Raw genomic sequence first — 15795 nt, 5'->3', positions numbered from 1 at the left:
GCTCACCACATTATAAATAACCCACCCTTTGAGATTCTTATTCACTTTATCTTGTGCCATCGAGCTTACAGAAGTGATTCAAATGTACTGAAGTGCAGTCGTTTTCTTACTTTTCTTTTCTTAAAAATTCAAAACTGAGGGATTTGATAGAAAGCAGGAAAAACACAAACTAAAGTGATGATTTCATTGTCAGACCAAACGCTGGCTGAAACACTGTAGCAGGACCTTAAAGGGGTTCTAGAACAATCCTTTTACTGTTCTTTGAGTCAAAGGATATGAAACTTAGTTGGGGTCCATTTTGGCCCATGAGACCTGGTTAAGGGTTAAACACAACCCCATAAAGCTTGGTTTATGCTTGACGCGTCCGCGAGGTTCGCACGGCTCCGCGCGGCAAAGTTGCGTCATTTTAACAACCACGCCACGCCTCTGCACGACCCAAACTTTCTGCACCGCACACCTAGGAAATTTTCTAACCACGCGGACGTTCGAACACGGAAAAACATGGCGGACTGGCAAGAACTAGTTATGGCAGAGTTCGTAAATACAGACATTTGTATGAATCAGCTCTCCAAGATCACCATGATCAACATGTTGTTAATAATTCTTGGAGAGAAATAGCTCGCACTGTCGGAAAAGACGAGGACGCTGTTAAGAGGACGCTGGAAAAACATGAGGGACCGATGTGTGAAGGCAAGGACGGGGAATAAACAGAAAAGCGGTGATTCTGGTGGAAACAAGAACACTCCACCAATTCTGAAAGAGCTGAGTTGGCTCTCAACTTTCATTAACAACTGTTATAAACAACAGTAATGTCTACTTCTACTATGGTGTAGTGTTGGATGCATGCTGTAGAGCTCCACGCTGCCCCCTACAGTTTGGGAGAATATTGGCTCACCGCAGAGACAAGCCGCATGAACCATAAATGCTGAGAGTTGTGAAGTGTGTTCCATCCGCGAGCCGCATCACCAAGCGGAAAGTAAATGCGTCAAGCATAAACCAAGCTTAATAGTCCAAAGAGGATGTCAGCAGTAGGTCAGGCCAGCATTGTTCTGTGGTTAGCATCCCTGCCACTAACATTTGCATATTGTTGACACTGAAGAGGACTGGGAAATGTTAATTAAAGGGTGAGTGTCTAAACTCTGTTTTATACTTCTTTATTTGCAGATGTATGGAGACACAACATTTTCTAAAGATGCAAGGGCTCTACCACCAGCATGCCACGACAGACGGAGTAAAGCCCAATTTTTTAATTAGCTGTTGAACACAACGGAGAGGGCACATCTGTGATTGGTTGGCCCAACAACAGCGTCGTTGTTGGTGGACACACAGTCCTACACCTTCATTGGAGTCCAGCTGAGTTTGATTATACTGATTGGACTTGATTAGGAAAGCCACACACCTATGTGTATAAGACCTTACAGCTCACAGTGCATGTCAGAGCAAATGAGAATCAAGAGGTCAAAGGAACAAGCAAGGCACCGACCTGGCCAAGGTTACAAAAACATCTCTGCTGCACTTAAGGTTCCTAACAGCACAGCGGCCTCCCTAACCCTTAAATGGAAGACTTTGGGAGGACCAGAGCCCTTCCTAGAGCAGGCCCTCCAACCAAACTCAGCTACGGGGGAAGAAGTTTTGACCCCTGCACTTTTTATCATCCAAAAACAATATTACACTATATTAAATTGACACTGGTTGAGCTCTAGGACCAAGCGGAAAACAATCGTTTGTGTTGAAGCCTGTTTCCCATCAGAGCATACTGTAAAGATCAACCCAATCAAGTTGGATTATAGTGATTAGTAGCTGTGTGTGTTTGTTTAGAGATCCCGTTTGGTTCGGCCCCAGTTAGGTATTTTTCGTTTCATTTTCAGCTTTGATAGCTCGCTTTTCGTTTAGTCTTTTTGAATATTGCTAGCCGTTGAGATTTTGTTTTTAGTTGATTAGTTCCGGCGATTTATTTTCTTTTATCTATAACTATTCTCGTGATTTCTCCCCTGGGACCATTTGTCCCAGGTGTTTTGAGTTATCTCCGTCGTGTGTTTTTGTCTAGATAGATTAGAGTGTGTTTTTCGTTTGAACTTTTCCAGTCTAGGACTGTGTATTTTCGTTGCCCTTGTAAAAACAAATATCTTTTATTTACACTCACCCCTCCTTTCTCCTCATCAGTTTTTATGTTACCCCTTTAGCACAACACCTAACACTCAGGGTTTGTACCAAATGAATTTTATTTTCTAGACTAATAATACATGACAAGTTATGAATAACAATGTGTGATGGATGAATACGTGTGGATGGATTGTAATGTTTATCAGAACCTTTGTATCTGGAAGAAACTGTGAGTTCTGGGTGTAAAAGAATTTGGTCTGCTATAAACTAGAGAGTTGATTATTAATAAAATGGCATCATATGCAATCTCGTTGTGTCTACATACCCTGAGGAGACCCATGGATCCGAGATGCCGGGGGGTTGGGTGACCCCAAGGCACTGGAGTTCGTAGATTAACCGCAATGCGACCAGGTCAGTCCAGAGTCGTCTCCTGGTCACAACAGCATGAAGGTTGGTTGCGTCTGAGGATGGACTCTTAAGGAGTCTTGCTGTGTCAGCTGCACCGTGCAAACAGGTTTGACAGTGTGTCAAAGAGATGTTTCAAAAGAGTTTCCTCTGGAAAGACCACTCCGAATTTCTGCTCAAAAACTCAACTCGACACAACTGAACTGAATAACTCAGGAAATGATGTAAGTTTTATTCATTCAAAGGTTAATTTTCTGGCAAATCACAACGTGCCATGTTATGGAGGTTTTACCAAACAAACCTCAGAAACACTCCTTCTTCAGATAGAAGATGCTCTGATTTTGTGGATAAGAAAATCTCTATGTGTCATGACATTTACTGTACCCTTGTGTGTGTATGTACGTGTGTGTGAGCTTGTCAAGTAGACTGATTATAAAACAAACATATCACTGCAAGGACACATTCATTTCAAACGTATTAACTTAAGCAGAGATTAATCAAAACATTTCATTAAACCCCTTGTTCATACTTATATGAATTTTTACGTATTTCATTTCACCGTTCAGTATTCATTATTGTAAATAGGGATGTCCTGATCAGGTTTTTTTTGCCCTCGAGTCAGAGTCATTTGATTTTGAGAATCTGCCGATACCGAGCCCCAATCCGATACTTTCGATACATTTAAAAAAAGAAGAAAAGAAAAGGAAAAAACTGTTCCTGAATGTTCCTTATTTTTTATTTAATTACCTTTTTATTTTAACTTTTTAACAACAGATCACTTCTGTGAGGTAGCTTGAACAATCAAGTAATAAATTCTTCACCTTTGGACTTTATTGCAAATATAAAAAGTCTAATATATAAACCGATAGCACCTCAACTTAAAATACCTGGCAGGGGTCTATTTTGCCTCGGCCCCCAAAATGCTTAGATACGTCCCTGGGCATGGGACAGAGTTTTGAAGGTGATCTGAATTGTATCAACTACATAAATACTGCATGCTGATAAATTAGTGCTTTATACAGGTACAAACGTGTAGTGGGATAAATCTACCTACATTTTTTTAAGAACTTTGTTTTGTTTTCTTGGTTTTTATTTTCCTATCTTCCTGTCCTGTCTGTCTCTGATCTTCCTGCATCTCCCAGCCCTCCAGAGAAACTCCTGCCTGCTTCCTTCTTCTTCACCTCACAAGAAACGTTTTAACTAGCAGATCAAATTGATCTATTGACCGCAAAAAACGTGGAGTGTGCGCCACGCTGCCCGGCTGCGCCAGTGACAAGCACTGCAGCGCAAGCTCGTCCACACGTCATGCTCAAAAACAGACAGAACTTACCAGAGAGAAAATGAGCAGACACGAAAGCCTTTTATTGTTTCTAATATTGATTTTGGCGTACAGCTCATGAAAACCCAAAACTCCTATCTAAAAAAATTAGCATATTTCATCTGACCGATAAAAGAAAAGTGGTTTTAATTCAAAAAAGTCAACCTTCAAATAATTATGTTCAGTTATGCACTCAATACTTGGTCGGGAATCCTTTAGCAGAAATGACTGCTTCAATGCGGCGTAGCATGGAGGCAATCAGCCTGTGGCACTGCTGAGGTGTTATGGAGGCCCAGGATGCTTCGATAGCAGCCTTAAGCTCATCCAGAGTGTTGGGTCTTGTGTCTCTCAACTTTCTCTTCACAATATCCCACAGATTCTCTATGGGGTTCAGGTCAGGAAAGTTGGCAGGCCAATAGAGCACAGTAATACCATGGTCAGTAAACCATTTACCAGTGGTTTTGGCACTGTGAGCACCTCTGTGTTCCTGTTGGGTCAGGCTTCGAGGTGCTGCGTCTTCGCCTTCTGGGTCTGCGCTTTCGGTGCGGTGTCTCTTCTCTGGATGCCTCCTCTCCTTCTGGTGGGTCGGAGGGGCGTTACGTCGCTGCTGCTGGATTGCCCCATGCCTACTTGTCCTCCTGCTGCTCCTCTGGCTACCTTTGTTACAGCTGGTTAGCAGAGGTTCCTGCTTTGCCCCGCTTGAGAGATCCTGTCTTTCGAGTTTGTATTCCTGTGCTCCTGGTTCCAGTGGTATCGAATTCCTGTGCCCTGTGGCTTTGTCCCGCCCTTGGATGCTGGTCCCCTGACTCTCAGTGACATTGGTGACTTGTGTTTTTGTGTGTTGCCCGTGAGCGGGTGCTGCTGGGCGTCAGGGGCCGCCCTTGAGAAGGGGGTATTGTCACATTATTGCTCCCCTGTGCCTTGAGTTTTTCCTTAATTGTGTTCACCTGCCTCTTGTTAACTGATTACCCATCCCAGTGTGTATATAAGCCTTGTGTGTTGCGTGAGGTTTTGTCGGTTCGTACTCGTTACATGTCAGTTTATGTTCACATCTGTCTACCCTGTCGTGTCTGCACTCCTGACCATTAAAAAGGAACCAAATGTCTGCTGCTGTCTGGCCTGGGTTGATTTACCTGCCTGAAGGATCCGCTCTTCCTCCCTCACCTTCCCTCCACATCGTGACATAGCCACTCTGCGGAGATAACTCTTTTCGGCCGCTTGTATCCACAATCTCGTTCTTTCGGTCACTACCCAAAGCTAATGACCATAGGCGAGGGTAGGAACGTAGATCAACCGGTAAATCAAAAGCTTTGCCTTCTGACTCAGCTCTCTCTTCATCACGACAGATCGGTACAACGCCCGCATCACTGCAGATGCAGCACCAATCCGCCCATCAATCTCACGCTCCAGGTTTCCCTCACTCGAGAACAAGACCCCGAGATACTTAAACTCCTCCACTTGGGGCAGGACCTCATCCCTGACCCGGAGAAGGCATTCTACCCTTTTCCAAATTCCGAATCAAGACCATGGTCTCAGATTTAGGTCTAGTCCACACGTAGCCGGGATTTTTTTAAACGAATATCCGCCCCTCCAAAAACTTGCATCCACACCACCTCGTTTAAAAAAAAAAACTCTGTCCACACGTACCCGGATAAATACGTTGTTAAGGACATGCCAGACCTGTAGGCGGCAGTACTTCCCCCTTTCTTAACCTCGTCCTTCGTCTGTAGTCTTCCGCTAGGAGCAGTAATTCTGCTTGCAAAAACAAACAAGCAAAAAGCGCTTGGACAATTGATAAAGCGAGCGTAGCTCTGAGGGCATCCATGCTGTCGGCTAGTGTAAACACAGGTCGCACACGTGATGTCAGCATTTTTTGTCGCGGAAAGTGACGTTGCGGACCTTAAAACTCCGGTTTTGTCCGTCCACACACAGACACCCAAAACGGAGAAAACGCAGATCTTCACTTTGGCCGGAATTTTTAAAAAGATCCGTTTTCGTGTGAAAAAACTCCGTTTTCGTGTGGATGACAAGCCAAAACTTAGAAAAATATCTACGTTTTGGCAGATCCCCGGCTACGTGTGGACAGGGCCTTAGAGTAGCTGATTCTCATCCCGGCTGCTTCACACTCGGCTGCGAACCGCTCCAGCGAAAAGCGAAGATCACGTTCTGAAGAAGCCAAAAGGGATCTTCTTCCTTCTGCACATACTGACCATAAAGCTTTGAATCCTATAATGTTGAATTACAGGTTTCTACCTAATGTCTCTCAGATTTTATGAACACCATACCATACCAAATGTATTTATAAGCACATTTCAAAACAGCATGGCAGCTGACCACAGTGCTGTACAGATTAAAACACAGTACACACCATTGGGATATTTTGGTAAACCAGAACACTAAAAAAACTACCTGCTGTGACTGCCAAACACACGGCTACAGTAAAACAGAATGACTTCAGTTGTTTTTGTTTATTTATTCAGATTGTACAGCTTTGTTGGGTATATCAAAACCTGAACTTGTGCACTTTCAAAGACAAAGGAACCATTTAAGTTCGTGGAAGAGTTCAAAAATACTGAATTAGTTACTTTAAGCCTCAGCTTCAAACATCTTCTTTCTCCCATCCATTCCAGATTTGTCCTCAATATTTTTTCGCCAGTCACCAACGTCACGAAGTTCCTTTTCCTGAAACAGTGAGACATCAAGAAATTAGGGCTGATACATGTTTAGGCGAACAGATCACTAATTTCCCACCCTCAGTGCTTATTATAATTATAGACAATGTAATATGAATATTTTCCCTAGAAAAGCTCATAAAATCTCTCAACTGTCCCTCAGCTACTCTTTACCTTGCATGATGGCTTCTTATCTATACTTTGACTTGTATTTGCATTTCCGATTCCACACATCTTTTATAATTCTCATCATTCTTTTTCTTTGTTTTTCTATTTTATATAAAATGTTGTTGGATTGTTTGTGTGTCAACAGGCCTTGGTCACTTTGATGACAGGCTTTTATGGGACCTTTGCTTGACAATCTGTTTATTCTAAAGTATGCTAGAATTGCTGGAATTGTTGGAACACCATGGTGTTCCTTCTGCAGAAGGTTCTAGATGACAAGAAAGAGCAAGTCTGTCACGGCCTGAGGTATATTATGAGCCATTCCCATCTGTACCAGGTCGGCCCGGGCCGGGTAGCCCCAGTCGGCCCCAGCCTGGCTCGGTTGATTCCACACATCCTTGCCTTAAGCCCATGTGGGCTGATTCTACCCACCAATCAGAGGCTTGCTCTAATGGAAGGTGTGAATTTGCTGTCAGCAGTGGGTGTGTTGGCCCTGGTCGGCCTGAAGCAGACCCCCTCGAGAAGAGGGCTGAGAATGAGCCTTGGTTGGCCCGGAAAAATACCAGGCCACCCAGATATGTAAACAACCTACGCTACCCGGCACGGGCCGACCTGGTACAGATGGGAATGGCCCACTATTCTCCAGACTAACCTCTTTCCTGCAGGTGGGCGGTGTCGGAAAGCTGCCCGGCTGCAGCCATTCAGCTGCAATCACCGGCTGGTATAAAAGGAGCAGTCTGAGACCTACACGACGTCGGATGATTAACTCGTTTGGGTACACGACCAAATCTCGAGCTCTCTTTGTGATTTTTTGTACTTCTAGTGATTGCTAACTTTCCTCAGCAGATATTCACTCTCACCACCTCTCCAGACATAACCTAAGGATTTTTACCCACCTCGTCTCGTTCTGCTCTGCCGGCCGGCTCTCCCACTCGCTCTCACCCCCCGCCTGCCTCGCTCAATGTCTTGGGAAATATTATCTCCATTACTCGCCTTCAAGATCTGGACCCTACTTCAGCTTCCCTCCACCTCAGGCCTGACCCACTCCCTCCTCAGCATCTACGGATCTCCTCTCTAAAGTAAGACTGTTTCAATTTGCTTCAATTCCTCTCCCGTTACCAGCTCCTCATCTCCCTGATCTTTTTCTCCCGTCAGATTCTGCCCTTTAACGTCAGAGCTTCCTCGAGAGTGACTCTCCGTTCTCATCATTGTTTAATTTTTTTTTCTTACCTTCGTCTCCGGCTCTGATTCTGCATGTGGGTTAGAAAACTAAACTCCGACATGACAAAGTCATACACAGTAATTTGATAAGTAGATAAATAAGTTTTTATTGCTGGTGCTAGCACTCTTGGGTGTTTTAATGTAGGGAGCACTTACTACACTTATTACAGTTATATGTCTCCAGCATAGAGGAAGTGTTGTATTTAACATCTTGCTGTTAGCTTGCCGTTATGGTTCTGTACGACTCATTGAAGACAGTAAAACATCAAGATCGACTCATTATTCTCTTCACACGTAAGTTTCACTGTAATATTGAGTTGATGGTACTTGAAAAATTAGCTTGAAATATTTTATAGCTGACTACTTGCTTCTAATTCTGCATTAGCATTGTTAGCTCAACATTAACCTCTAACCTTCTTTGCCTAATGTTAGAGTAAAACAAAAAGATGCTGTGGCTTCTTAGGGGTGCAAGAGTTTTGGGCTGTTCTTGTTACTGGCTTTGGTTCTTTAAACAACTCTGTAGCTTTTTGCCTGCCACAGCCAAAATAAAAATGCTGGCACTGGAGCGTTAGCTCGCAGGAGACATGGCAACCCAACACTCAATGTTGGTAAAGAGTAGCTACGTCCCTCTTATTTTTAACATTCCCACTGTTTTCATGGGTGACCCTGCCAGGAAAGTTGACCATTGAGCAGGATTGATGGTTTATTCCTTGAGATCCAAGTAGCAGGGGTGAGGTGGTGCTCTGAGCATTTCTCCCATGTAAAGTAAAGAACCAGGACTGGTGCCGGCCAGTTCTGACCGAGCCTCAGCCAGCCACGGACTGGATCACAAACCAAACACTAACAATGTGTTATTTGTTAAAAAATGTGTTTATAAAACTATTTCCTACAAAATTATCACACCAATTTATGCAATATGTTTATATTTTAAAAATTGGGAAAATGCAATACAACAACAGAGCACACATTCTGATTTTGTGAGATTACTGACCTCCTCTTTGACCTCCTTCTTGACCTGTTTCAGGTTGGCCCTCAGGTCCAGATTGACTGTGTGCTTGGAGCCCAGAAGAGCTTTAAGCATGGCGTCAGCAGACATGCGCACTTTCTTCAGAACAGGCTTCTTGAACTTGCCCATCACATCCTGAACCTTGATTTTCAAGTCCTCTATCTGGAGAGTAGGAATGCAGAGAGAACAGTGACAGTAAACTATAGGGAGCCTAATTCTCCTCCCTTTCCAGTCGGCTCATGGGTCCCTGGATAAACGAAAAAATCAAGTCAATGGGGCTAAAAGATTTATTTTCTAATCCACTTTGCATTACGCCTTGGATCACACATATGTTGTACTGCAATTTAAATGAAAAGTAATGATGGGTGTAAGTCACGTACTTTGATATTTATCAGCTTGTAAAAGTTCTTAATTAGCATGACTACAAATTAGACATTCACCACGTCGCATGTATGACGTCACCACAGAATCTCGTCTCCCCTAGCATAGCTGCTACTTACCACGTGGCCAGATTTATGGTTCTTTCCTGCTGAAGGAAGGATTTTCAGTTTGCTAAACTTACAGTCATTGTCCTTTGTTTTTCTCAGTGTCTGGTTCAATGAACCATTTGTAGTCCTGGACGTATTTTCACACAAAACCTAAAATAACGTTTCCCCCCGTTCGAAAATAAGTGCGTTTTTGGTATCAAAATGCGTATTTAAAGTTCAATACCTCATATGTGAAATCCATGGCACATAACAAGCAGAATTAGACAATCGCGTTTTTAGCCCCATTGGTCCGGAAGTAGATGGGCATGACTTAGGCTCCCTATACCCGAGCACCTAATATTGGTCAGCTCAAATAAATTCGGTTTGTTTGGATTTCACCAATTCACAAACACTTCTCTCTGAGTGAACTTAAAACACCTTACATCTACCTTTAAATCCAAGTCAAAGCAAACAAATGTAGAAAATCCCAATTAAGTATTTAACTCAGTATAGTTAATTCAAAATTGATGCCATCTAATTCTTATCCTGTTCACTTCATAACAAAATGAGTGGGCCCTATCAGTTCAAACAGATATGTTTGTTGTGTTTTGAGGACGTTTTAGTAATCTTCAGAGGGGCAGTTTCAGTAGAAATACCCCTTCCAGCTTTCATTTAGAAAAATTGGTAATCCATCCACAAGTGTTGTCCCAGTCGTACACGTAACTGAAAACTATGGCAACAATGGCGGAAAAGTTAAGTGTCCGTCCCGTAACCAGAGGGTTATAGGTTTGCTCCCAGTTCAGTCTGTTGTGATTGTTGTGCCGTTGGGCAACACACGTCGTCCTCCTTTTCTGCTATTGGTAGTTGGAGAGACAGGTGGTGCGTGTGTACGGCAGCCTTGCCTTTGTCAGTGTGGCCCATAGCACCTCGGACTATGACGTGGCTCATCACTATCAGCGTGTGCGTGGGTGAATGACTGTTGTGTTGTCTTGGGGATTCCAGGGGCCTCATTTATCGACAGTACTTATGCACAGATGTGAGTATATACCGTGCGTAAGAACTTAATTTACACATTGTGTGGTATATGTCATTTTGTACCAGTGCCTGGAAATGTTCCTGAACATAAGAAAACCTCTGATCATAAGTCAGCTGGGAAGAACTGCATAAGCTTGTTAACAGAGAGCTGGGCCACAACTGTTTCCTCTTCCTCTTACATCTAAAGGCTGATGGTAGTTGGAGGTCATCTGCTTGCCTTCTAACAAAGCTCCTCTCTGACAACAGAGTTTTTCAAGAGTGATCACTTTGTGTTCACTCTTTGGAAAACCTACCTCCTTGTTGGCTTTGTTGACTTTCATTTCCAAGTCATATCTTTCCTCATCGATGACATCGCATTTATGGTGCAACTCCCTGTAGAGCTCCTACAGAAAAAAGAAAAACAACATTTGTTAGACATGATTGTAACACAGTTCACAAATGTGCAAAGGTTGAAGGTGATTGTCAGTACACAGTCAGACACACGTGGGTGATAATTGTTTCTAAGGCAGGATTTTCTATGCAGTACTCAGCATAAATGAGTACACCCCTTTTAAAATGGAATCAGTAGCTCAATGAACAAATGAACAATTTCCAGAATTTTCACAAAGCTAAGAGTATAATTGGGGTGTACTCAGTTTTGCAACATGGGCTTGAATGACTTTGTCAGGAAAATCACTTTTTTGTTTGTGCAAATGAACAAATCTTGTTTGCAATCAATGGCCCACAGTTATGGGACTATTCTGTAGTTTGGTAACTTATAGAAAATTTAGATTCTGAAAAGAAACTAAAGGTTTTCTGACAAATGTAATGGGGTGTACTCGTTTGTGCTGGGTACTGTGTAGTTATTTCCTTTTAGGACAGATACAAATACATGCGTGAGATGATGAAAGTATTGTATTTATCATAGTGTTTGTGGGAAAATGCTAATTACATTGTGTAGATGTCCTTGTTGGCCTCAGCCTAAATGGTTTCTCATTTATCCATGTGATGCTTTACAATGTCCCACTCTACTTTTACATTCTTACCTTTAGCTCAGTTAGAGAAGTGATCGTCTGCCAATTGAAAGGTTAGTGGTTCAATTATTGGCTCCCAAAGGCATGTTATAGCATCCTTGGGCAAGATGCCAAACCTCATGTAGCCCCCACAATGCGTGAGTGTGTGTGAATGGGTGAGTGTGACTCCTAGTGGTTGGTAAAACTAGACAAGTACAGCCCATTATCGCCAATGAGCCTATCAGCAGCATTGGGGAAACCAGTGCCTTGTCACAAGCATGCTGAAGTGTCCCTGGGCAAGGCACATTTTCCAAATTGAATAGAACAACCCTAGCACTTGGGACTGGGACATCTCCCCTCAATTCTAGCACTTGTCCTGACCCTCGGTTTTATTTGTGATTTCGATAAGAAAGATTGTTAAACATGGAATCATCCACTGGGAATGGATGCTAGTTTGGGACAGACCTGCATCTCCTGAAGGGATCTGGGTATGGACAGGGCAGGGCAGGCTTCAGCCATGTACCGCTCCCTTTCCTCCTCTCGGATGCTTTCTTCCTCCTCCAATAAACCTTTAGCGATGGACAGCATCAAACTCTAAAAGAAGACAGGACAACAAATATGTGAGCACGTTAAAATACAAAAGTTTTCATGAGTCTGAAGCATCTGTTTCAACTTGTTCTGGACATTTTTAAACCATCTGAGTTTTTTTTTTTAATGAAGAAGACTTTACCTTCAGATAATGTTTACGACTCGAGGACATCTTTTTGCTAAAAAAAATAAAGAAGAAAATCCGTTTGTTGTGACTAAACCGCACAAACAGCATAATCCATCTCATCAGTTGTTAGTCTGGTCGGTCTAAATTCATGTGAACAAAGAGAGACCCAGAATGACTCACTCGGACATGTTGGCTTTTGTTTGACTTCAGATCCCTAAAAGAAGAGAATACAGAAAAAAATGGGTTTATTACTAAATGTCTCATTCCCTGAGCAGCTGTATAATAATTGTTCTTTTTGAAAAGCGAATGTTCACTCTGAGCTGTGTATGCATGATGCATGTGAAAATGCTCTCCAACCCCCATTGCATTAGCAGTGGGGAGGACATAGACATGAAAATGATCAGGTCAGAACCCGCCAGTCTCTTCCACTTGACAGGGAGCGTTAGTATGGCCCTGCCCGACGTGGCTTAGGACCGCCCACGGGAAGCAGAGAACAGAGCGCGTCTCATCTAGGAAAAGCTAACTATAAATGTCTTTAGTTTATTATTTTAAGCCTATGAAGTTAACAGAGGACCGCACTTCCTGCTCAGACTGGAGGTTAAGAACATTTAGTTCGCGTTTGCCCGTGCAGGTCTCAACAAGGCTTCACACGACATGACACTCGGCTCTTGACATTACAGCCCTTGAAAAGCAGAGCAAGAAACATGTTTTAAGCAGTGGTTGACCAGTTATGTGGATATTTCATTGTAATTTGTATTATTGAGCTACCATACTTTAATTTATATTCTATTTATTTTAGGAATGAGCACCTAAGTCGATGTCTTTTTGTGTCCTGTTTAGTTTTCACCGTACACAGTTTCATTCTGAAGTGAGTCAGCTGAGGCTCACTCCATTTCTTCTTTGTTCCGGGTGACTGCTACCATAGACATGAATATAGACGCACCAATGGGCAATGGAGAGCATACTGGATGGGTTCCTCACTAGCTAAACCCAACTGGAATCTAAGCAGAGTGGGCAACCAGGCCCGTTTTTTGTGCTGCCTACGGTTGCAACAACCGGTGCACTTTTGAAAACAGACCACGAGGGATTACTATTGACTTTTCTAGCCTACCTGTTGGGAATTAGCAATTGAGCTAATTATGGCTTATTTAAATTGATGCTTCTGTTGACATGTTGGTCAATATGCATTGCCCTAATTCAATAAACACATTTTGGTTATCGTGCCATACTACATGTTTGATTTGGTTAAAAATCATATATAAAAGTGTTTTCTAGTTTCAAATGGAGACCCATCAAAGATGGCGGTCCACCGCTATAGCAGCTCCAATAGACAGCGCCAGTCCACGTCATGTCTATGTCTATATGCGCTGGCTACACAACATGGCAGAACACATTCAGGCTTGTGACATTTGTGAAAATAAAACTTCAAAGTTGGATTTTTCACCCAAGACAGAAAAGCAAACAGAGGCAGAGGAAGAGTCACAGTGCTGTTATCCAATCAGAGACAAGACCTTTGCATTTCATGATTGTTAATGAACAAGACTTGAACTCCTGTCACCCCCCCCACCCCCACCCCCCACCCCCACACACACACGCATGTACGCACGCACGTGCACATTTCCACTTAACAGAAAGACAACTCCGATCTCAGTGTCAACAACCATCCACAGGAGTAACCTCGGTTCTTTATAAAGACGAGGATCTGAGGTCCAGCTGGTCCCTCTGGGGACTCGTGTTATCAACAGGCTCTCCTCTGAAGGGTTGGGAGGAAACACCTGATACATTCTCTGGTAATACAAACATCTCAGAAATGAGAAGGACAAGTCTGAAAATAGAGGCAGGACTTCACTTGCTAACAAAACTTCAGAACAGATTTAAACATTTGGAGGCCTTGTTGAAGCATGAAGCCCTCTTATTCCTATATATCTGCGATGGAGTGGCTCTCTGTCCAGGGTGTACCCCGCCTGATTGCCCGTTGACCGCTGGAGATAGGCACCAGCCCCCCGTGTGTATATATATATATATATATATATATATATATATATATATATATATATATATATATATATATATCTGTATTTGTACAAGTGTCAGAGCCAAGTGTCATGTCGTGTGAAGCCTTGTTGAGACCTATACACGAGCAAACAGTCACTAAATGTTCTTAACCTCCAGTCTGAGCTGGAAGTGCGGTCCTCTGTTAACTTCATAGGCTTAAAATAATAAACTAAAAATAGGAATATATATGACAGACTGCACCGTCTCTATGTTTGTGTTTGTCTGACTTCTCTTACTGAAATAATTTTAGCCAAGTTTACTAAATGTTCATAAAACTAACCAAAAGCAACAAAATCACCATCTAGAACTTGCTTTTTCTGTGTTTTTCTGTAATGCATCCAAACTGCTCTGATTACATACATGGATACACCATTAGGCTCTGATAGGGACAACACTGTCAGCAGCTTTAGGAATTGACAAAATACGGCAAAAACGATGTTAGCTGGAATCACCCTGAAATGCTTTAAACTATAGTCTGAAGCTTTCCCCAATCCTGTCTGAAATAATATCTAGCAGCATTAACCCGCTTCAACAAATCAGAAATGCAGTACAAGATGTTTGATGTTTTTATTTTATCTCCTCAGTAAAACGCGTGTTTGGAAAGTTATTCTGAAGATGAAAACAATAAATTAAATTGGGTGAAAAGACAAAAACATTAACCACTTCTCAGATCATGTTTTATTATTTAAATAGTTAAATTCTCATGTGATAAGAATGTATTTAATGAATTTCAAAAGAGCCCATGGTCTGGAATTGAACTCAGTCAGCAAAGTAGTTAAGCCTTTTAACTGATGAAGGTATTTGTACCTATGTGTCTACATTCTGTACAAACCAACAAGTCTATAGTGTAATTTCAGACAAATGTATGTGCAGAAGTTAGATTGTCTCATTTAAAGAGTTAAAAGCATCACACTTAGCTGATTTCCCACATGCAGCACCAACAAACTCACCCCACAAATCCTAGATATATATTCCACCTTTAGAGCAGGTTTCTCTTCACCATAAACAAGGAACATATCTGTTGTAACCAACTCTCAGGCAGCAAAACACCTCAAATGTTTGATTAGAGCCGCATCACAATTACTATACATTTATGATTCACTCTCAAAAGTGCTAGAGGAGACATTTCTTACCTTTAGTCGAAGATGGAAAGAGCAGCAGCTAAGTTACCAGCATAATCATTTCCTATTTATTGTATTCCCTAAAGATAAAGGAAACTCCCTCTTTCCAATTATGGGAGTCATTTTTTTATAGACCAATGGGCTTCCATGCCCAGGAAATTCCATTTCTGACTGCCTTTAGTCTGACAAAATCCTTTCATGCCCCAAATACACAATCATATTTGTTATTATTGTTCTGTTTTAAAGCTTTGTTCTAACCCCAACGGCTGTGTATGAGCTTCACAGTGGCGACGAGAACAGAGGGAGAAGGACTCAGCAACATAAACTGGTTTGTAGGAGTCTCAGGCATCTCTTCACTGAGGGACCAGGGAGTAGAAGTGGTGAAAGTTGGAGACGCAGCAGGTGGAGGGCAGATGACAGTCAGAGGGGGTGTCATTTAAGAAGGACTTAATGGATGCTATTAAGAAGCTGCTAACAGGAGCTGGCGAGAGAGAAAACACATGCCCTTTTCTTCTGAGTC

At 42.4% G+C, this 15795-nt stretch overlaps 1 protein-coding gene across 1 annotated transcript; it reads right to left on the bottom strand.

Moving 5' to 3' along the window:
• Positions 1 to 6279: 6279 nt before the first annotated feature.
• Positions 6280 to 15367, bottom strand: LOC107389482 (troponin I, fast skeletal muscle). The gene is made up of 7 exons (XM_015965629.3): positions 15288 to 15367; positions 12280 to 12313; positions 12115 to 12151; positions 11850 to 11978; positions 10686 to 10775; positions 8876 to 9052; positions 6280 to 6508 (listed from the first exon to the last, which is right to left on the bottom strand). Exons 2-7 carry the CDS (start codon positions 12285 to 12287, stop codon positions 6413 to 6415), a joined length of 537 nt encoding a protein of 178 aa, XP_015821115.1. The 5' UTR covers positions 12288 to 12313; positions 15288 to 15367; the 3' UTR covers positions 6280 to 6412.
• Positions 15368 to 15795: the final 428 nt, after the last annotated feature.

This window comes from Nothobranchius furzeri, chromosome 14 (assembly GCF_043380555.1).
Source record: "Nothobranchius furzeri strain GRZ-AD chromosome 14, NfurGRZ-RIMD1, whole genome shotgun sequence".
NCBI classification, from domain to species: domain Eukaryota; kingdom Metazoa; phylum Chordata; class Actinopteri; order Cyprinodontiformes; family Nothobranchiidae; genus Nothobranchius; species Nothobranchius furzeri.
Note: the sequence above shows the minus strand (reverse complement) of the source record. Positions and strands in the feature narration are given on the sequence as shown.